This window comes from Manis javanica, chromosome 15 (genome assembly GCF_040802235.1).
Source record: "Manis javanica isolate MJ-LG chromosome 15, MJ_LKY, whole genome shotgun sequence".
In the NCBI taxonomy this organism is placed as follows: domain Eukaryota; kingdom Metazoa; phylum Chordata; class Mammalia; order Pholidota; family Manidae; genus Manis; species Manis javanica.
In genome coordinates this window covers 69,522,259-69,545,895 of record NC_133170.1, presented here as the reverse complement: position 1 = coordinate 69,545,895, position 23,637 = coordinate 69,522,259, and the positions used below count along the sequence as shown (strand labels likewise).

Sequence of the window (23,637 nt, the reverse complement as noted above, 5' to 3'; positions counted from 1 at the left end):
GGTGACAGACAGAGCCATCCCTGGGCAGTCACTGACCCCATACTCCCCTGGGGCCACAAGTATTTAAATTATGAACCTTACTTCCTTTCTTGAAAACTGGCTTCACAGCTAGTTCAAAGGGTTAGCTGATTATTTCAACAGCTCTTCCTTCCTCAGATGGCTGGGATCCAGGCACAAAGCTATTATTCACAAACTGGCTTCTAAAAGATCCAGACTAAATTGGCAGGAGAGGAAGAAATAAGGGGCCTCCAGTTCCATCTGGACCACAGTTCAGGGTGGACGCATACTACTTCCTCTCAGCCATTTGACAAAAAATGGTATTGAAAGAAAAAAGCCTGCCAAATACGGAAAAGGTAAGTACAAGAAAGAAAAAATCTGACTGATTTGCTTCATTTGTAACATCTTCATGGTTTAGAAGCATGTAATATATTCCATGCCTAGGAATTTATCCTAGGAGTATACCTTATCTATAGGCAAAGACATTACTACACAGATGTTCACTGCATGTTTTATAGAGGCAGTGGGGTAGTAATATTAAAAAATTGGAAACAAATTAAATATCAAATAGGAAACAAATCAAGTGTCTGGTTTAAGGTAACTGTATACAATAAAATCCTATGCTGTCATTAAAAATGATTCTGTAGAAGAAATATTTAATGGCATGAAAACATGTCCAAAGTATGTAATTTAAATGAAAAAAGGCAATTCATAAAATCATATACTCATATTTTCATTTAAACGAATTTATGTTTAATAGGAAAAAAGATAAGAATGAAGAGATGACAAGATGCAAATGTTGCCAGTGGTTCTCTCCAGGATTACTGATTTTATTTTTTATTATATTAATCTAAAATTTTTTTCTTTTTTTTTATTAACGTATGATTGATATACATTCTTAGGAAGGTTTCACATGAAAAAACAATGTGGTTACTACATTTACCCATATTACCAAGTCCCCACCCATACCCCAGTGCAGTCACTGTCCATCAGTGCAGCAAGATGCCACAGATTCACTATGTGCCTTCTCTGCTACACTGTTCTCCCTGTGATTCTCCACACCATGTGTACTAAACATAATACCCCTCAAACCCTTCTCCCTCCCTCCCCACCTGCCCTCCCACATCCCTCCCCTTTGGTAACCAACAGTCCCTTCTTGGAGTCTGGGTAACTCTAAAATTTTTAAATAAACTTGTATTTTTTTATTTAAAGACTTAAATAGGAATTAGTTGTGTGAAAACCTAAAAGGCACTATACACAGCTCCTTCTCACTTAAAATACATTCTACACCCACTCCTCCTCCCTGTTCTGACAGGAATACATTCCAACTGAGGTTTCCACCGAAACCACCAGGACCTCAATTTCACGTGCCAGCCCAGTCACAACTGCTTTTTTTTGTCCCAAATGCTTTGAGAATGGAGCCAGCTGGATCACCCTCCCCAGGCAGCAGTTCCTACCTTTTATTACGGGAAAACTGGATGGCAGGTAGTGAGCCAGGCAGCTGAAGGCCACATCCGCAAGAGGGTCGCCTAAGGTAGAAAGTTCCCAGTCAAGGACAGCAAGCACCTCAGCCTTTTCTGGATGAAAGAGCAGGTTGTCCAGCCTGAAGAAGCCACAGGAAAAATGGAAAGACAGTCTAGGCAACTAAGCACTAGGGTGTACTCCATGCTGGGCATCTGCCACTTGCCCTCCAGATGCACCCCAACCCAGCCCCTCTGTGCCCCGAAGCCTGAGCTGCATGGGCTGTGTCCCCTGGCTCCCATGCCCTCTGGCTCCCTTGGGCTCAGCTGACAGGGACACCAGCAGGAGATGGGAAGGGACCTGGTTATCCACTCCCCCAGCTCCCTCTCAGCAGACGGCTGAGGGAGGCTGAATCCAGCTAGGCCAGAAAAGGTGCTGGGCTCCCACCCAGTCCTCTCTCGTGGACACACCTCTGGAGCCCTGAGCCATCCGGAATGAATCCAGCTACCCAGAAGGTGCCACACTGGAGAGACCATGTGGGAAACCACCAAGGGACAGACAGGTTCCCCAAGCCTAGCGTGGGAGCAAGCCTTCAGGCAATTCCAGCCCCCAGCTTGAAATCCATCCCAGTTGAAACGAGCTCTCCTGTCCCCAGACTGCAGATCTGTGAGCAGAATAACTGCTGTTGTTTTTCACAGCCATGCAGTTTTGGAGTTTGCTATCTGGTGGTAATACCTGGAGCACAGTCCTGTGCCTGCAGCCCTGGGGCGGCTGACACCCACTGCTGCACAAGCCAGCCCCATCATAAAGGATGACCTGGCCCAAAATGTCAGTGGTGCCAAGGCTGAACCCTGCATTAAAGGGCCATGGACAGGGAGAGCCTCTGTAATGGGAATCATTCTCAACTATAAATTGGGCTAAAACCAGCTGCTTAATTTCCCCTTCAAATGCCCTTGCCATCATCTTTCACACATAGACATTCACCGCCCCCCATCATGGCCATGGCTACCTGAAGTCCCCATGCACCACCGTGGTCTTCTGTTGCCTGGGAAGATGGAGTGGCAGCCATTCAATGAGGCTCTCCATCACTGGGATGGTGCTGGTTTCTGAGGCTCGGTATTGTTTAATCCAGGTTTGCACTTGGCGTGGAATATAGTCCCCTGAGGGAAAGAGGATTAGAAGATGGTGTGTCATGCCAACAGACTCCAAAGGTTTAAAAAGTTAATCAATGCAGTAAAACTCTCTGTAAAGCTCTGTTTACCTGTTGCCCAAGGTGGAAGTCACCAGCTGTCTTATGTTGGCTCCATCAGTGTGATCTGGGCATAGTTCCTAGCCACATGACCTCCAAGCCTGATCCCTGGCCCTCTCAGAGATCCTAAGCTTCCTAACAGCCTTTAAAATCCCTTTTGGCTAAACAGTGGTTGGCTAAGAACATGGACTCGGACCAGAATGCTGGGACTCTGATGCCAGCTCTGTCAGTCTCTAGCTTTGTGACCTCAGGCAGGCTACCTAACCTCTCTGTGCCTTAGTTTTTCCACATGGTCTTTACCGAGTTGTTGGGAGGATAAAATATGTGAAGCCCCTGGAACTGTTCCTGCCATGTAGTAAGTATATATGAGTACTTGTTATTAACAGTCAGTTGTTTGCTAAGAAAACCAAGAAATACCACAGTTGAGGAACTTGGAAGTCACACCTGGGACTGGACACTGGAAGGAGACCTGGAGTCAACTTGGCTCACTGTCAAGGTCTTGAAGTGACTGAACTGCTCCAAACTTCCCTTGCTTCTCCTGTATGAGTCATTGACACCTAAATTCCACAGAACGTCATGAAGGCTAAACGAAATCTTCATATAGCATGCCAGATTCCGAGCTGGCACAGAAGGCTGCTCAATGAATGGTGGCCATTATTACTGTCGCTATTATCAATTGTCAACTGATGATTACTAATTGTCACTATTAATAATAATTTATCAACAACATGTCAGGTCTCTGGCTCTAAGCAAAGCCCTCACCCCTCATTTAAGAGAAAATTGGTCCCCAGAAGCTGAAGGGCTTGAAGATAGGAAGGCAAGCTCCTTCTGTGGAGTCCACTGCAGGCTTGGAGAACCTGGATGCCTGCAGAGGATCCAGCTGGGCTATGAGATGGAGATAAAAATCCACAGGAATTTAGCCCAAAACAAATCAAGCCTTTGGAACTAGCTCCCAGTTTACAGAATCACAGGAAACAGAAGAGAGCAGTAAATGAAACCATAAGGACACAAACCAATAGTTGACACAAATCTCTAACACAAGTGACTTGAACTCTTAAAAATTTCATTAAAAAAAAACAGGTAGGGGGGGCACTATTTTAGATTCCTTGATTGGATCCTGATTTTGGAAAAGAAAAGCCTCACTTATAAAAGATATAAGAGGTATAGTGAGGAAATCTGGGTTTTAGATATTATGGGAAAATGGTACATTTTCTAGAATGTGATAGTGGTATTGGGGAATATTCTTATTTTTAGGAACTGCATACTGAAGTATGAAGACTGTAGTGTCAGGGTCTCTACAACTTTGTTCATCATATATATACAGAAAGAGATAAGCAAATATGGCAAGAGTTAACCATTGTTAAAATTAGTAGCAGCACATATAGTTATTTGTTGTACTATTTCACGGCTAAGTTTGAAAATCATCATAAGAAGTCAAATACAAAAGCCACAGAGCTGAGCCTGTGTGTTGAAAGGAGCCCCTAGGGAAAGTCTCCTACAGGGATGTGGGTCTCCTACCCCTACACACCAAGCCAGCGCTGCACACATCCTCTTCTCAGGGCACGCAGGTGCATCTGTCCCTGCAGTGCCAGCTCTACTGCCACTGGTCTCTAGCAGGCCCACCAAGGCCCTGAACCATCCTTCCCAAAGTAGCCTGTCCCTCTGGGATGAGAAAAAAGGACTGTGTGCTCCCTGCAGGCCCTTGACGGAAAGGTTCTTGGTGATAATTAGACTGTACCAAAAGGATCTTTATCAAAAATCCCTTTGGGTTAGAAATTACGTTTAAGTGCTCTTTTTTTTTATTTAAATGTGATCTCTTAAATAGGTAATACATCCATATGGCTTGAAACTCAAGTGGTGAAAGGGAGTGCTGTAAAGTCTTTCTCCCATCCCTTACCCAGTCATGCAACCCTCTTCCCCCAAAGGCAGCCCACATGACCAGTTTCTTAGGAATTCTTCTGGAGATAATCATCACTTTTGCAAGCAAACATTTAAATTTATTCAAATATTAAAGTTTACTGAAATACATCCCTTTTACACAAATGGTAGTATCTATCTATATGTCACCAATACCATGGGCTCATAAGATAATCTGAGAATTCCAGGTTTCTTGAAAGGGAAGATCTGATGCCTCTAACGCTGGATTAGTGAGCCTGCAATATGATGAAGCTGCTTTATGCTGTAAGGCTCAACACATAGGCAGTGGCCCAGGAGGCTGGCCTGGCTCATGTGAAATCACATTAGATTTCTGCTTTGTTTCTTCATGCTAATAGTTCAGTGGAAAGAGCATCACACAGTCCACTTTAAAAGTAAAAAGAGGACCCACTTGGCACATGGGGAACCCTCCATTAGTTGTTCGCCAGGGTAGGATGGATGTCACACTGCCTATTACTTCATCTGCCTGAGACTTTATTTTCACTCAAAATGCTGAGACACCTGCCGCCTCACTTGCTTGTCACATCAGCCCTGTGAGGGAGGAAGGGCAGGGCTTTTTTTAACCATACCTCTACTTCTGAGAAAACTACAACAAAATAATGTGACTAGCCCAAGATCACCATCAGATTAGCATCTGACTTCTAGTGCTGGGCTCTTTCCATCTTAAGACAAAGAAAGAATCAGTACAGGCAACATCCCTTGTCTTTGCCTATTGGCCCTTTCACTGGTAACTAGGGCTACCAGATAAAATACAGGATGCCCAGTTAAACTTGAATTTCATATAAACAAATTGATTTTCAGTGTAAGTATTTCCCAATGAGGCTGCCAAGATGGGGAGATTCCCCACTGAGTTGGTATCTCTATGCAACATGTTAGAACGTGGTGGTGTTGTGAGGGTGGATATGTATCTGGCTGTACTTGGAAGGGGTGAAAAATCCCCTCACTTTGGGCTGGGAAGTCAGCAAACCTGTTATATTAGAGCAAAGTGTCTCAAACTGATTAGTTCTGGGGACTCATGTCACAGTGCCTATTGAGTGGTGGAACTTTGGGTAACTTGGCAGAAATGTTAGGAAGTTTATGTACACTGGACACATATTATAGTCTTTGGTATGGTCCTACATAAAACAGGCACATTTTGGCTCAACAAAGAAGAAAATAGAGTTTAGCTGAGAGATTCTCTTTGATTATAGCCAGGAATCCTTACTGGTCAAGAATCAAATAATCTTGAACTCTGCAAGGGAGACAATGTGAAATTCTTTGGCTCATGCTAATGTTTCTGCATGTAAAAGCACAGAGACAATTGTGATGGTGGTTATAAAACTGTGTGCCAAAATTCACAGACTGCCACGCTTCAAAAAAAAAAGAAAGAAGAGAAAAGACCTGACAATACCAAATGCTGACAAGGATGAGGAGCAACTGGAATTCTCAGACATTAAAAAAACAAAAGCAGAAACTATACAAACTAAACACCTTGGCATAATGGCATTTGAAAAATCTATCCCTGTTGAAAGAATATTTAGGGGGAAAGGAGAAAAACAGAAGTATTTTAAATACCCTTAGTTAGGATTGGAAAAAATAAAACATGAAATGGTCTAGCAAGATAAATTTGAGGAGAAGATTCTTAAGTCCATGAAGGTATTTATCCAAGGACAAAATGTGTATGTAAGTGACACCTCCATTAAAATGAAACTGGATTTCCAAGGAGAAAACTATTAAGCCCACTTAACATTTAGCAAACACTTGGTGTGTTAACGTCCTGACACCATGCAAATCCTGCAGGCAGAGGCAGCAGCAAGGACACGATCAGCATGGAACACGAGTAGCCTTGTGCTCACCGTGTTTCCCGTAGTCTTCCAGGCCCACAGCCTTGAGGTCCACACTGTGAATTTTGCAGAGGACTCTGTTCATGGCAGTGTATATGGCCCGCCTCTGGCTGGGCTCCAAGCCTGGCAGAGAGGGGTCTTTGTAGATGACGCCTGGACAGTACTCCATCACATAGAAGGGGGTGCCGATGACCCTGAGAGGGACATAGACAGGGTGTTTCAGTGGCCTAATGTGGCAGGCAGTTGGTCATGGCACTGCTCTACTGTCCTGTATATGCTCTGAGTGCTGGGGAAGGAGTTCAGACCCAGAGTCCTGGACATTTCCTTTCCCTGTGCACATAAGCCCAAGGGGTTAGAAGCACCCCCTCCCCAAACCGCACACAGCCTGCCTACACTTCTTTGCCAGAATGCCTCTCTCCTCTTCTGTTCACTGGTAGAAGCCATCTGAATGGGTTTCAGTGTGATAATACAGGAAAACAGCATGGTGAGAGGAGGGCCCTGGAGTCATATGGAACCAGGTTTAAATACCAACTGTGCCTCTTCCTAGCAGTGTGACCATGAGAGACTTATTAAACCTCTCTGGGCTTTGTAAAACTTCAAGGGGTAGTTGTAAATATTATATGGGAAGCTAATATTATATGGAGTGCCTGCCACATGTGTCTGGTTCCAGTGAGGGATCAGTAAATATCCCTTCTTATTACTGGTGTTATTTTTATCATCCAGTAGTTTGAATGGCACATTTACCACAACTGTACTTTTAAAATGACACACCATGTCATTAATCCATTTTTTAGTTATTACTAGAAATGGATTGACTACTTTAATAAGCTGTTTTGAAAATTCTACCATTATAACTGTTGCCCTGACTTGAACATGGGCTAGATATTTAATGTATTATTAAATTACTGTTAGTTATCTTCATCGGAATAATGCTATTGTGGTTATGAAAGAAAATGTTTTTATTCTTAGGAGAAATAACAACTTGAAAAGGTTCAGCCAAAAATAATTTTTATATATAGAATATACTTATTAATTTTTAAATATATATAATTATATAATTATTCCTATTAAAATTATTTTGTGTGCAATACACATATACACATATATAAACATGTTAACAATGTTTTAATCTGGATGAAGAGCCCTTTATGCTGTTTTTTTCTTTCAGTTTTTCTGTATGTTTCAAAATTTTCATAATTGGAAAGTTGGGAAAAGAGGCAGACTTAAAAAGCATTTTTTACAAAGCAATTTAAGTACAGTTTAGAAAGACCCCCCACAAAAAATTAACAAAAACAAGCAACATGGAACTACATGGATGCATATCTTTTAAATGTTAAAAAAAGATGTTTTCTACCTGTTCTCACAAAAGGAGGTTATTTCTCTCTTAGGATAACTTCAAGACCTGTGAACTTCCCAGGAGGCTGCTAGTCTCTTTCCTCCCTGACCCAAATTGCATTTGTCTTCACCAAACTGGAATTTCAGTTACCACATGGGCTTTTCTCTTCTGTAGCTTGAATATGCAATAGAAAAAATAAATTTGAACATTACCCTGAGTCTTCACAAAGGCCAAGAACTGTGGGGACAGGTACTCCAGCATTTGCAAGGGCTTTCATTACCCTGCCAGAACAAAGAAAAATGAGTGATACTGCTGGCTGAATGGATGAGATTTTCTTGAAATAATTTTTCTGATTTAAAATTAGTACATGAAGAAATTAAGATGAATTCTAAAAAATATTCGATGGACCCAAAAGTAGGCAAGAAAAACAAAAAACGTGGGAAAAACAAGTAGCAAAACTATATACCTAATCAAACATACCAATAATTACATTAAACTAACTAGACTAAACATATCGATTGAAAGATAGAAATTGTCATACTGGATAGAAAATTCAGAGAGAGATGGAGAGCAAGTGAGTGACCAAGCGAGAGAATGAACTGTGCAGGTGACATTATTTGAGCCTCTTCATTCAGCCATACCTAAAAGATTTTAAATTATGAAGCAAATAAATTTTGTCACCTCTCCTCCTTTTCAATACTTAAGTCAGGCTAGGTGGGTCTCTATCATTTGCAACTAACATGCCAGCACACATGACGATGGGAAACATTTAGGTTGTGTTCCTTTCCAATATTTTTGTTTTAATGCATAAGTGTTTTTAAAAAAATAGTTAAGATAGTACTATGTATGGTTTGTATGTTAAAATTTTATCATGCACATTTGTATGTTATTACAGGCATATTTTATTGGCTGCCATTACAGTATAATCACTAAGGCTGGGCTGTGGAATCCCACTGCCCCAGTGTGAAGCTAAATTCCCATCTCTCATGTAGGTTTCTGTTGCTGGGTGTGCTGCTTAAGCTCTTTAAGCCTCACTTTCCTCATCTATGAAGTGGGGATCATAATAGTAACATATCACAGAGTTATGAGACTGGTTTGAGTTAACAATACACTAAAAGCATCTATTATAGTGCCTGGCACATATTAAACACTCAATAAATGTTAGCTATTAGAGTATTAATTAATAACTACCCATTATGTTATTGCAACAAGTAAACATGCCAGGCTGATTAATCATTTCCTGATTAATATACCTTTATAACATTTCTAATTTTTTCATTATTAACAACATTGTTGTAAGCAAATTAATGCATAAAACTGTTTTTCCTATGTAGAATTAGTTTTTAAAGAAAGATCCCATAATTGGAATTATTAGCTCTAAAAGTATGACTACTCTGATGTTTTTAATAAATTATGTCATACTCGTTTCCAAAACAGCTGTTCAAATTTACATTTGGCATGTTATAAGCAGATACCATATTATGTTTCATCTTCAAATACATGTTTTATTCCTTTACTAAAATGGAAATTCTCTGCATTTCTGGGTTTTTGGAATGTCATTCTAGCACTCTAAAATTATTCAGCATCTTTGGGAGTGATTAGAAAGAATCCGTAAGTAGAATGCATAAAAACAGAATGGTGTTTTTTCTTTTTAGGGTCTCTCTTCTATAATGGACACCTGCTATTAAGTGGGTACATACACAAATGCTCAGAAATAGCTATAGGTTTTCTCCTCTGATGAACTCCTAAGGCTTCATAATTATCAGTCATCAGTCCCTGTAGTACTTGGGAGAAGCCAGACTCTAGGAACCAAAGAGTCCAGAGGAGAAACAGTAAATAGTGAGAACAAGAAGGGTCCAGAAGCTGAAGTCACATTTTCCTAACCACTGTCTGCACCTTTCTTTCTGCAGAGCATAGAAGGCAGGAAGGAAGACATAAGGAGATGAAGAGAATGTCTTCCAAGAGAGGTAAGCGCCACTCTAGAGCCCATTCAGAGCTTTGGTGCTCACTCGCCAAGAATTTGAGGCTAGTTTTTTTCAACCTACTATGTTTAATTTTCCTATTTGCAAAACAAACTATTTTATTTGGGATGGGTTGTAGTATACATATATTTGTTTGTTTGTTTACTTGTTTATTTTTTTATTAAAAATTTTTTTTATTAAGGTATTATTGATATACACTCTTATGAAGGTTTCACATGAAAAAACAATGTGGTTACTACATTTACCCATTTTATCAAGTCCCCACCCATACCCCAATGCAGTCACTGTCCATCAGTGCAGTAAGATGCCACAGATTCACCATTTGCCTTCTCTGTGCTACAGTTTTCCCCGTGATCCTCCACACCATGTGTGTAGTACACATATTTTTTAAACATTTTATCATGGAAAATTTCAAACACATATAAGTAGAGAGATTCGTAGAATGAATGCCCATGTACCTATCACCCTGTTCAACAACTATCAACTCATGGCCACACCTGTTTTGGCTATAGCCCCACCACTGTACTGATTTTAAGACTAAAGGTCAAGACTAAAGAGTATTTCAATAATGCCTTTTTTCACCTAGAGGTTCCAAAAAAGTCCAGTCTCTTACAGGTTTACGTATAGAAAGAGAAAGTTCTGAAGGAAATTAGGTTACAGGTTCTTATTTGAAATAAATTTGGAGATTCATACTTGTAGTTTTAAATATCTCAAGGCCATCTGATGGAGCGCTGATTTGTCAGCTCAGGAGCTGTGCTGCAGAGGCCGGATGGGGGCAGTGTGCCATCAGCTCTGAGAATTTACCTGAACTCCCTCTCTACTGCGTGGGCGGATGGAAGGAGTTTCCCGGGCGGTTTCTTCCTCAGAACCAGCTGGTGGTCAGCCAGCCTGATGTAGTAAGTTGGATTTGACTGCCCGTGATCAAACTGAAGGAGTTCCAATGGGCCTACAAGTTTGAAAACAAAGAGAACTAAAACCAGACCTGGGCAGACGTTGTTTCCTGCTAATGAGCACTGTGTGTGGGACACAGAACATCCTGACTGCAGATGCACAGTATGAAAAGCACCTCCTCCCTGGGTACGGAAGTGACTGACTCCCAGGCATATGCCCCAGCTCGAGCTCAGAATCTCACACCACTACAGTGTGGCAAAGGCCATCCGATTTACACCTCAGTGATGTCCACTTTGTATGGGTGTCCAATTTTGTCCTTCTTGCCAACTCCTGCCCGTGAAGAAAAGCCTTTCAGCTCTTCAGCTCTTGTTTATCAACCACAAGCACAGCCATGGCAACTCATCTTGCTAAATGGAAGCTTTAGGCCTGAGGATGCAAAGTGCCTTTGTGTGTCCCGCAGCCCACACTCGGCCAAACCACGCCTGCTGGCCTGACAGCTGAAAGGAGCTCTGCAGAGGCCCGCGGTGGGGCCGAGGCTGCTGTCGGGACGCGCCAGCTCCCCCAGCAGCAGGCTGAACTCGTGGCTCCCGTGCAGAAACATCCTAATTAACCCTGAGCTTCATAACAAGACTGAACTCTGGACACAGATTCCTTACATGTGGTCTCAAGAGCAGGAAATGGGGGTCTGCCTGAGCTAGCTGGCCCCCTCAGCTTCACAGAGGCACTAAGAATAATCCAGTCACTGGAAAACATCATAACACAGCTCCACACAAGTCTTTCTCAAGGATCAAATCGGTGAGGCAAAACTTTACCACCAGGTGGAGATTTCTCAAAAGCACAAGAGGCCCTGGTTTTTCTGAGGGTGGAATGCAAAGAATGGGAGAGATGGAGACTTGTCGGATTTTAAATTCAGGCAACTTTTAGGTCACCTTGACAAAACAGGCTGTCATCTCAAAAACATTAAAAGCATTCAGGTGCCACAGGGCCCCTACTGCAGTCTCATCCTAGACAGCAGTGTGCTGCCACACCACTGTCGCAGGTGCAAGAGGGACAAGCACACTTGGGGACCCATAAAAAAGGAGGTTCGTGCTTTTTCCCAAGCAAGAAAAAGCAGCAGACTCACTGGGCCCAATGGCTGTTTTCCTCACCATGTTGCCTCTTTATCTCCGCATATTCCACCAGGGTTTGGAAGTGAGAACTAGACGGAAAGCCTTGCCTTGGAAAGAGTTCTCAAAATACAAAAATTTAAATACCTGTGGTTTGGGGCCTCAATAAGCCTTTGAGGTAATTCTTCAAGGAATCTTTTGGAATTTCCATTGTCTTTCTCACAGGTCGAGTGTTTGGAATAGCCTTTCTCAACGTAAAACCCAAAAGAGATTCTAACTCCTTTACTGCAGTCTCTGGGTCATTAACCTGGTTTCAAAGAGAATATTGACTGTGGACCACCAGTTACCACTGACCTCTTCTCCTCCCTGTTCTCTAAGAGATTATTTTTTTGGAAGGAAATATTCAAGAAGTCAGTACTCCAAGCAAGGGCTCTGGAGCCAGGATATTCAGCTAATGAGGAAGCCACAGAATGAGTTTCCTCCCATTTAGTTCCTAACCACATTACACTTACTGATCTGCTGGGAAGAGTGCGAGTAAAGAGTCCATGATACTCCCCCATGCCAGGAGTTCAGAATGCTGTATTCAGCATCCACTCTGTCCCCACGAGCCCATCAGCTTCATAATGAAAACCCAAACATAGAAAGCTGGACCGAGCTCCCTCTCACATAGCTTCTCATGCTTCACAGCCATGACCTGGGGTGGTCCAGGTGGCTGGCAGCTGCTGGCTCTCCACTCACAGCAGTGTCATTAGGACAGCCTGGCTGCCACCCCAAATGTCTTAAGCATGCCATTCACCTCCTTGTGTAACTCTTTCCTCAAACGGCTTCTTCATAGGTGTCTGTCTTACTTCCCATTGAAAATACAAGTGGCTAGTCACATAGATTTCCTAATTAATAAAAAAATCAGAAGACTGCAGCAGCATGGGTGGGGGGGAATCACTGAACTAAAATAGCTGCAATTATGGATGTAAGAGGATTGCATAGAAATGCTTACACTAGCACCTGGGGCACAGCAGGGGTAAAAAACCGGGTGAGCTGTACCTTAATAGTATGAATACCGAGGTTGGCAGCTGCTTTTAGATTGGATCCAAGATCGTCAAGAAGGATGGACTCAGAAGGCTGCAGGCTGAGCCGCTCCAAGCACAGCTTGTATATCCTGGGGTCTGGCTTACACACACCTTCCAGGCAGGATTCCACGACCTGAGGGAAGGAGAGGAATGAGAGATGAATGTCCCTAAGAGGTAGTGTTCCCACAAATGCACTGGGGTAGCAGCAGGATGAGGACAGTTGAGATTTGTTATGACAAGTAACTTAAGAGTGTTATGATATAAAGCGATGTTGCTTTTTTACAACAAGCAACATCGAGTGATTTGAAAATACTGGATTATGAACTGGGGGAAGTTCAGAAAACCAAAGTTCTTGTTGAGACACAGTGACCTTGTGCAGACCTTGAAGACACAATGGGCCTCAGTTTCAACATCACTAAAATGAGAGTATTAATGGCCATCTTCCCTAGCTTAGTGGTTGTTGTGAAACTTAAATGGAACTTAAATGAGTTTCAAGGTGATGAAGCAATTTGCTAATAGATATTGTGGTGGTTACATAGAGCAGTAGAAAAGTTGTACATTTCAGCATTAGGGACACTATTTCTCTATTTTTTTTTTTTTTAGAAAGCAGGCACTGTTTCCTGCTGCAAAAGAAACATGACCTTAATGTCTGTATTTCAGAAGTTAAAAAACAAACAGCCATACTCCAAAAGATAAATCCTTGGGGAAGGACTGCCACCAGAGACCATTAACGGCAGACACTGTTCCTTTTATGCAAAGAGCGTCCTGTATCTTGACAGCCTTGCTTCACTTGTGGTATTTGATCTGGGACCAGGGGAGCTGCTGAGGGTTCAGGAGAACCCTGAAAAAGCTGTCTCAGTGTCAGGCTGTCTTGGATCCAGCAACCCCCTGCAAGTCCTCTCACACTGTCCCTAGGATTTAATCTCCTATAAAGTGGGCCTACACGGCTATAGAGGCCTATCACCAATACCCTTTCATCTGCCCTAAAAATAGAACTAAACCCCTGACTCACTCCTGGAATGACCCCTGCTCTCCAAGTGCAAGGACAAACCTGAAGACCCCCCACCCCCAGTGCCACATTCTTCAAAGATGGATAAGAACTGCTCTTTCAGGTAAATAAATATCCTGAATTAATTGGCCCTTTCTACTTACTCTTCCCTATCTCCTCAGGACCTGAAGAAGCTACAAGAAGACAAAGACACTCCTTGTAAAGAAAATGTCAATAGTAGGCAGCAGAAAGCTGGGAGTTTTGGTCACCGATCAATGTACCAGGCTGCAGGGAAAAGCCCAGCTATGCTGGCCAAGACAAGAGATGAGAGACAGGAGCTAACCCAGGGTAAGGGAGCAGAGTTTTAACAAGCAGACACCTCCACTAATAGGAAGTGAAAAAAATTCTTAAGATTTAAGTGTGATAAGATTCCTGGTCCTCTCTGTTCTATTTTGCGAGATGAAAAAGTTTTAGAGATTTGTTTCATATTGGGGTGAATATATTTACCATTACTGAATGCACACGGAAAAATTATTGACAAATTTTGTTATGTTTTATTTCAATTAAAAAATATAAAAAATGTTTAAATTAGAAGAATATTAGATGAAATTATTTTAAAAGCCACATACACCTCAGCAAAAATTCTTAAAAGGTGGGTTGAAAAGTTCAAGAACAACCTTTAATGTTGACAGAGAACACAGGAGTGGTTAAACTATCTTTACCTCATCTTTACTTTTTTTGCCTTATAGTTTTAGAGAACAAAAACCTAAGCCCTTACTCTTGAGGAAATAGATTTTCAAAATTCTAGGTCTCCTGAAAACCTAAACTATGAAGCCCATCAGAAAAGCTGCTGGAAAACACAGGCCAGAGAGCCTGTAAAGTCTGAATAAACAAGTCCACTGCTTTAAAGAAGCTCACAGGTCTTTTAAATTGTAGCTTCTTTAAAGGGCCTCATGTGAGCCTGGCCAACTTAATTCATACAGATGAAGATATTCCAATAGCTGCACTGGATGGAAGGAATCTGAAAATAATCAGTGTATTTAATACTTAGCCATGTGCCAGGCACTAAGCAAAGCCCTTTGCAAGCATTACTCTGTGGGATCTGCATAGCTACCTTACAACAAAGAAGTGGCAATCCCTGAATTGTAGGAGAGGAACTGAGGTCCAGGGAAGGAAAGCTACTGCCATGGTCACCTGGCTAGCAGGCTGCAGAGACAGGATTTTGAATCTGGCTGAGGTTCCTCAGCACTCAGTGCAGAGGGAGCCTGAAAGAGGCTGTGTTGAGGAAACCAGGGGTCAGCAGGTGTGGAGCCAGACAAGGTGTACAGAGGAGAGAACACTGGCTTTGACAGGCCTTCTACAAGGAGGAAGGAGGTAGAAGGTGACAACAGCATTAGGTTGGAAGGTTCATTTCTGAAACATTTATACTGAATTTCTGCCTGTCAACTCTACTAGACTGTGTTCTAAGATAGCACTATCCAATCAAACCTTCTACAATGATAGAAATGCTATGTCTGTATTTTCCAGTAGAGTAGCCACTAGCCACCTGATTATTTACACTTAAATTAATTAAAATGAACTAAAATTCAGTTCCACAGTGATACTAGACACATTTCAAGTGCTTAATTGCCATATGTGACTAGTAGCAATCATATTGGACATTTCTATTTCTGAAGTAAAATTATTTTGGACAGCACTGGTCTAAGGATTAACGCCACAGAAATAGAGGGCAACATGGTGTTTGAAGAAAAAAGGTCAAAGAGCCTCTTAAGATGTGAGAGTTGTGTGTTATGTGACAACTATTGTTCAAATCTAGAACGTAAAGGAGTCTCTAAAACTGAGGTTTCGACCAGTTATCAAATCCTGTAAATGTTCAACCATGCTACAAGCTCAGTGATATTTTACAAGTCCTCTTTTCAACCTGTTATGTCTAACCCTAACTTAGTCAAGTTAGTCTGAATGAAAAACCCATTCACCCAAGACTTGCGGAAAGCAGTATTTAATGTTGTACCCCAGGCAGGGGCAGACTGTTTTGTTTTGGATCACTTCAAGCTTACCACATCAAACTGTTTCCGGTCCAGGGGCAAAAAGCTTTTCCCACTGGGAAGATAAAAATTATTGGTCAAGACTGCAGTCTGAAGGCCTTTCGCCCGAATTTGAATTATGGCCTCAGTCATCACTGGGAACTGCTTCGCCACTTGCTCATTGGTCAGCAGAGAGAAAAAGGAGTCCACAGGCACGGAGATCTTTGACTAAGAATGGGGAGGGAGAGGAGAATCAGCAGTCGTTAAGAGGAAGAAGAGCTTTATCGCTAACACAAAGAAATGCATAGTCCAGCTTCCTACTGCTACCTGGTGGTAAGAGCCCTGGCCTTTGGCTCACTGCCCCAGGAAGCCTCTCCCTCAACCCTTGTGCAGAACTTTGCACATAAGATGGTAAAAGAGAGAACTTAGAATATAAGTTACAATAGTTAGAGAATGGAGCTATTTATATCAGTATTCCAATTAAATTATTAGTTATTTCACTCATGCATTGTCAATTTTAAAAAAGCATCAGAATACCATAGAGGACACATTAAATTCTAAAAGTGTATTAATTTAAATTTTAATGATCCAGAAGACATCTAATGTATTGCCTCAGCATCACCATTTTGAACTTCAGTTTCTGATCAATTTTTTTGTTTTTAAATTCAATCTGTGCAGGCTTTGAAAACTCTTATTCATCCTTTCAAAATCTATAAAAGCAAGTCTGCTATTTCATACACACCACACACACACACTTTATAAAACAGCTTTATTGAAGTACAATTTGCACACCATACAATTCTCCCATTTAAACTGTACAAGTCGATGGTTTTTAGTATGTTCATAGAGCTGTGTGACCATCACAATTTCAGAGCATTTTCATCACCTGAAAAAGAACCCCCACCCATTAGCAGGCACTCCCCACCCCCATCACACAGAGCCCCACCCCACCCCCAGCCCGCTTCACCCTCCAACACTCCCAGTCCTAGAAAATCACTAATCTTTGTTTTTATACTGGAAATTTCATACAAATGAAATTATATAATATGTGGTCTTTTTTGAATGGCTTATTTCACTTAGCATAATGTTTTCAAGATACATATATACTTTAAATTGTGGTATAATACACACAACATAAACTTTACTATTTTAACCACCTTAGGTGTACAGTTGAGTGTCAGTAAGTACTTTCATTGTGAATAAGCTTTCTGATCAAAGCCATTCTGCAGACAGCTCTTGTTTCAGATGGACAATTGCTGACAGGGATTTAGTAAAGGATATTTTTATTTATTCATGTATGTAACTAAAAGTGAGTACCTGGGGAAGGAAGAAATAGCTTAAAAACTTATCATTAGGTTTTAAGTCTTCACTTCCTCATATGCAATTTAACCAACTTAATGGGTGAGTATTGCATCCACTACTCTAGGTAAAAAAAAAAAAAGTAAGATGGAAATTTAAGTATGTTTATAACTCACAATTTCAGAGCAAAGTTTCCCAAATTCTTGTAAGAAATCCTCTGTTGTTATCTCTCCTCTCATGAATTTCATCCAGATTCCATTTTCACCACCTGAGACAAGGGCCTTCAAAATAGTTCCAGAAGGGATATGATTTTGTGCCTCCCATTCTATAGGAAGTAAAATATGCAATGAATGAAGTACATTAGCAAATGGCTGGGGCTTGGGGAGCTCAGAAGAATTACCATACAAGTTCCTGTGGCATCACTGGGCTGCCAGGTGGGTTCTACTGGGAATTTGGAGAAATTCAGGAAATGCAAAATCTCAGCCTTGGACCTCCAAGAAGCAGCAATGCTAATCTGTGTGATGAGGGAACACTGTCCCCAAGCATCAGGTCTTTACCACCTGCTTGACATGACTATGAACACTCATTGTTTTTTTCTTGACTGAAACTCATTTTATTCACTTAAAATGATGCATATTAAGGGTCATTTGATAAGCAAACACTAAGGTTAAGCCAACCTGGGAACACACTGGCCAGGGACATTCTGCCCAGGGAAGAGGTCAGAGAAGTCCTGACAGGAGATCAATCTTGAAATTGATAATAACAACATAGACATATTTGCTGAGTGCTCTGAAGAGTCCAGGCACTGTGCTGAATAATATACCATTTAACTAGTCATTAAAAGTATGAGTAGGATTTGAACCGCAGAGACAGGGAAGGGCAGCTGCCAGTAGAGGGAACAGAACTTGCAAAGCACAGAAGTGTAAATGTGTATGGCAAGTTTAGAGAACATCAAGTAGTCCACAGTAGCTGAAATGTGGGCACATGGTGGGCACACCGTGAGGTGACACCGAGGGCTGATGGCAAGAGGCCCTGAACACCAGGTGAGAGCTTCCGGATTTAATCTATGGGACAAAGTGTAGCCACTCAAGAATTTGACAGGATAAGATCTGTGTTTTAGAAAGATAATTCTGGGGACTGTGTGGAGGCTGGCAGAGAGCAGAGCAAGGAAAGTAAAGTGGAGAAAATAGGAATCTAAACTTGGGTAGAGACAAAAGGAGTGAGGAGAAGTGAATAGGTCCTCTAGGTATTCTGGAGAAAGCTGAGAAAGTGATCATCTTCCCTGTAGAAGAGATTTCAGGGGTCTGCCAAGTATGGAGGTTTGGGTCGGGGGTATGAGGACGCCAGGGGGAGTTTGGAACAGCCCTGCAGCAAATGTGAAAGGAACATGAGTAGAAGAGCAGAGAGGCTGAGGACCCAGCTGCAGCTGGAGCTAAAAAAAACCCAGCTCACCTAGTCAGTTTGCACTGCTGGGTATTGTGAAAATTAAAGAGAAACTCACTCAAGTGAAGTTGTGAGGCCAATAGGGAGAGCTCTCATGCCCTACGGACTCCTGGATTCAGACTCCCAACAGTGAAGAACCCTCAGAATCACCAATCACAGGCAACAGGAAAAGATAGACATAGCATCTCCTACGAGAAATGGACTGCTCATTGCTGCAACTCAGCCGATGAGAAACCATACTCACCCTGAACTGTTGCTTTTTTCCAACAGGCTTTTGTTCAAAACAACTCCTCTCAACTTCCTCCTCCTCCTCCATAAATTAATGGACCTCTCCTTTGTTTATTGGACTAGCCTGTGTTTTTGCCATAGCTTGCTTGTCCTGAATTGTAATTTTCTGCTAGTCTAGAATAAACCCATTTTTGTTGGTAAAATAACTGTTTTTAGGGTCAACAGGAGTTTTTTAACCAGGAGCACAAAAAACCTGCGCTTGAGTAGATTTAGCATGCAGAACTGCCCAACCAGATATAGGTCAAAAGGTTAGGGACAGCTGTTTGACCCTTTCACCTTCCAGCTGGCAGGAATAAGAATGTGATAGCAGGAGGTAAAGCCCAGAACAGACCATGAGAAGAAACCGGAAACGAAGAGCAACACAACAGGAAGAGCCAGAGTCCCTGACAGAGCCTGTTCTCAGAGCAAGTACAGCCCCAGACCACACACCTGGGCCTTCATGTGCAAAAACCTTCTATCTTGATTCAGCCACTGTTCTGTTAAGTTTTCTAACACTTGAAGTCAAAACTAATCACCTTAAGTCAGTTGAACTGGATAGGGAAAAAAGTGAAACCAGGAGATGCTGATAAGAAAAAGATGAGACTAGAGGTTTTATCTTGTAGGTCCACAGGTTTAGAGGGCGGTTGGTGAGAAGGGAAGGTGGAAGAAAAGAGGAGGATTTCAGCATTTGAGATTTCACAAGTGTGTCCTCAGGGAAAGGCTGTTAGATTCTACCAATAACAGTAACATTGGCAGCTCATCATTATTGAGAATTTATATGAGCTGGGAACTCACTGTGCTAAGCAATGCTTTCCGTGGATTATCTATCACTGAACCCTTCACAAATTCCAAAAAGATAGGTATTATTATTGGCCCTAATTTAATAATGAGGAAACTGGGACCCAAAGAAGTTAAATAATTTGCCCAAGGTACTCAACCACCAAGTGGTGCTTGGAATTTGACTCAAGAGCTTGAATTTTACCCACAGGTATATAATGCTCCCCAAATGTTCCTGTCTCCCCTTACCATCCTACATTCCCCCACCCCTGTCTCCCGAAGTAAAACAGAATAAAGAGCTCACCTGCAGCCACTCTCCCTGGAGAGGGAATGAGAACTCCACCCATGTCAAAGATTACCGCTCTGTAGGTGCCACCTCCAGAATGCGTCCATCGCCAGGCTCCCTGGTGCCTGCAGGCTGCCCTCCAAGCCCACTGGAGATGGGTGGCCTGGAAAAGCCTCCTTATGCACATGTTCAGACCAAGGCTGCATGAGAAAGTGGCACAGGGCACTTTGCCTTCGCTGCCTCCAATCTGGACCTCCATCCTAGAGCTCAAGGGTGTCAACGGACATCTCTGCTGATCTCCCACAAACACTTCAAACTACAATTGGAACTGAACTATCTTCACCTTCCCTGACTACTCCTTTTTCTAGGTTCCTTAGCTCAGTAAAGGGCTCCACCTTTCAGCTAGCTGCCCAAGCTAGACACTGGGATTCACCCCTTCCTTCCCTCAGTCTTCTACTCAGCCACCTCAGCTCCAGCTACTCTGTGCTGTTAATTCTTCCTCCTGAAAATCTCCATCTACCTCTCCACTCTGGCAGCCATTATCTTGCCCAGGGATCATTGCAACACACTACCTGGTCCCATGGCCTCTTCTCAAACCCCCTTCTCATTCCTCCTTCACTCTTCAACCAGTCATCTTTCAAAACTGCAGCTGATTACATTCTAACCTTATTTAGAAACTTCAATGTTCCTCATTCCCTCATGACAAACTCTGTTCCTTAATCTGCCTTGAAAAGGCACTCTTTCTTTTTATTTGGTATCATATATGTACAATTACATGAGCAACATTATGGTTACTAGACTCCCCCCATCACCAAGTACCCCCCACATACCCCATTACAGTCACTGTCCATCAGTGTAGTAAGATGCTGTAGAATCACCACTTGTCTTCTTTGTTGAAAAGGCACTCTTAAGACCTGCGTCCCTGCTTTGGCACAACTCTCCCTTTTCCACACTAACCAGGATGATCTGGACATGAAAATCTTATGTGCAGCTTCCTCAAACACATGGTGTTCTCTTGCTACCAGACCTCTGCATATGCTGTTTCCTTGCCCTGGGGTGCTCCCTTCCACCCCATACTGCGCTAATTCCAAACTGTCCTTTAGACTGTAGTTTACCTGTCACTTCCTTCATGAAAACTCTTCTGGCTACCAGAGAAGACAGATGAGGAGTCTGTCCTGTATACTCACCTGTACTATAAGGATCCCTGCACTCACCCACTTCTAGCACTTAGAATGCTGCCGCCACACCATTATCTCTCCTACAGACCACTACAATAGCCTTACTGCCTCTTTTCTAAATTTACTTTCAAAAGGTTCAGGGAAAAAAAACCCATATCCATGACATACACATTATATATATATATAAATACATGGAAATACATACACACATATGTATATGTATGGAAATACGTACATATAGAGATAAGCCAAATATGCGGAATGTTATTAGTAAATCTAGGTGAAGGTATATGAGAGATCCCTGTATTATCTGTTCAACTTTTCTATAGGGGGAAAGAAACCAAAATAATTAAAGCAAATTCTATTTGCAGTCATTTCCTCATGAAAATCCTTAAGCTTTTGTGATTTCTATGGTTAAATAGCTCACTAAAAATCAGGATAGAGCAAAACAGGTAAGAGCCTACAAGTTCATGGGAGTCACTTCAGTGCCACCATAATGATTCAATAAATTATGTAAGAATCTAAAGGAAGGATTCAGCAGTAAATCTTCAAGGTGATAAAAATATGTTTCTCCTGTAATTGGAAATTTGGTGAATTGGGAGTGAATTTTGAAATGAAAAACTTAGGGGTTGATTTGCATTTTCAGTTTTACTTAGATTCTTATGCCAAGGCCAAAGTTTATAATGGAAGAAGAAATTTATTTACAGGTTCCTAAAAGCATCAACACATTTTGTGTGAGGGCTTAACAGAGAGGAAAAGTGTTTCCAGGGCCTGAAGAGTGACCTCCATTCTCACTGAGGACTCTATCATCCACATTCTCCTGCTAATAGGTGAGTGGGCAAGTGCTCCCATTGACTAGCTTGCTTATTCCTTCCAACCAGAGATGATGGAACTACTCTAGCCACTTCCCAGCACTCTTCGGAGCAGGAAAATGTTGTATTTCTGACACATCCAGGCTGTGGTACATGCCAACTGAATGGAACACCTTTCCCTGCTTTATCTGCCTGTAACTTCTTTTCATTTTTATGTTACAGCTAAGGACAGGCTTTTAGGCTTTTATTTTCCCAGGCAGACTCTGGTACTTTTTTTTTTCATAACCTTCACTAAAGCATTTACCCCACTACACAGTACTGTTTTCATGTCTATCTGCTCCTATAATTATAAGCCCCTTAAAGTAAGGACTATTTTATATCATCTTTGTATGTATCCATCCACTGGAGCCTAGCCCAGTGTCTAGACACATAACAGATGCTCAGTATAGAGTTGAAAGAATGAATAAACAGGATGAATCAGAAAATAGGTGGAAGAAGGGGACAGCCTTAATGGTTGGCAGACACAAAGAACTGTAATAAGCCCAACTTGCCCATCTCTAGCTAACAATCTGGGTCTCTGGAACTGGCACCTTCCTTCTGTGCTGAAGAGAACAGTCTGTCTTCTCTCAGAATAATGAGATTAATATGATGATGTAGATTTGCTATCTAAATTATGTTTTCATAAATATGCACATAGAGTGTCACATATTAAGGAGATGGTTTAGTAAAGAGATTTGAGTGTTGGCTCTGGAATCAGAATGCCTGGGTTCAAATCACAGCTCTACTACTAAGCGTGAGATCTTAAGCAATTTTCTCTCTCTCTGAGCCTAAGGTTCTTCCTCTATAAAATGACTTAATTATAATACCCTTCTCATAAAGTTACCGTTACTCTCCCATGAGATAAAATATGTAAAGCACTTAAGTTCAAGCCCTGGCATACCAGTAAATGTTATCTACTATCATAATATACTATAAAAAGTTCACAAGTCTCATGTCATATACATATACTATGTGCATATGGCATGTGCATCTTCACATAAACCAGTGACTCTCATCAAGAGGCGATTTTGGCTCAAAGTGGACGTGTGGCAAAATCTGGAAACATTTTTGCCTGTCAGCACTTGGTGGGTGGGGGGACTGCTACTGGTATCCAGTGGGTCAGGCCAGGGATGCTGCTGAACACCCTGTGCAGCAGAGGACACACACGCTCCCCAGAGAATTGTGGAAACCCAGAATATTAATAGTGTAGATGCTGGATAACCTTGATATAAATTGTATACTGAAACATTTCATAAGGTGCAGTCCCAAGCTACATTTACACATGTATCAAGTAGTCGTGCTATATGCCATATAGTCCACATACTGTGTGACAAGCATGTGCTTTGACACACCTGAGATACCACTTCATCATGTACCTAGAATAGCATCCTGTCACATATGTGCCATATGTATTGATTGTGGTTCTCAGTATCTGTATGCTAAAGGCAGCCTAAGGTACTGGAAAGAATGCTGAATCTCAGGAAAATTGATGACGATAGAGGCCACACTCTATTCATTTCATTCTCACAGCTGTATATTCCTATTTTATCCAAAACCTCGCTCAAGGTCACAGAGGTGGTCATCAAGGTTGACTCCATAACAGGAACTGGATGTTCATCTTATTAAACAATGCAGCTCCATCATTCCAACCGTGCCTAGGCGCTCGGTGAAATACTG

At 41.9% G+C, this 23,637-nt stretch overlaps 1 protein-coding gene and 1 long non-coding RNA gene across 3 annotated transcripts in view; one reads left to right on the top strand and one right to left on the bottom strand.

The window, feature by feature from the left end:
• The window catches only part of ACAD10 (acyl-CoA dehydrogenase family member 10), a 39,970-nt gene that overhangs the window by 15,848 nt on the left and 485 nt on the right, over positions 1 to 23,637 (bottom strand). The window contains exons 2-12 of one of the 2 annotated variants that reach the window (XM_037014548.2): positions 20,762 to 20,897; positions 19,950 to 20,131; positions 17,335 to 17,483; positions 15,893 to 16,087; positions 12,822 to 12,980; positions 11,928 to 12,087; positions 10,588 to 10,729; positions 8,014 to 8,082; positions 6,478 to 6,659; positions 2,468 to 2,618; positions 1,455 to 1,600 (exon numbers count right to left, since the gene is read on the bottom strand). In XM_037014548.2, coding sequence (XP_036870443.2) covers positions 1,455 to 1,600; positions 2,468 to 2,618; positions 6,478 to 6,659; positions 8,014 to 8,082; positions 10,588 to 10,729; positions 11,928 to 12,087; positions 12,822 to 12,980; positions 15,893 to 16,087; positions 17,335 to 17,483; positions 19,950 to 20,131; positions 20,762 to 20,766 — 1,540 coding nt within the window. In that variant the 5' untranslated portion in view covers positions 20,767 to 20,897. The remainder of the gene's footprint in view (positions 1 to 1,454; positions 1,601 to 2,467; positions 2,619 to 6,477; positions 6,660 to 8,013; positions 8,083 to 10,587; positions 10,730 to 11,927; positions 12,088 to 12,821; positions 12,981 to 15,892; positions 16,088 to 17,334; positions 17,484 to 19,949; positions 20,132 to 20,761; positions 20,898 to 23,637) is intronic. The other variant, XM_037014549.2, reaches the window with a different exon arrangement.
• On the top strand, positions 3 to 15,882 carry LOC140846345 (uncharacterized). Its single transcript, XR_012125346.1, has 3 exons — positions 3 to 353; positions 9,712 to 9,768; positions 14,018 to 15,882. It is a non-coding gene; the product is annotated as an uncharacterized lncRNA (long non-coding RNA).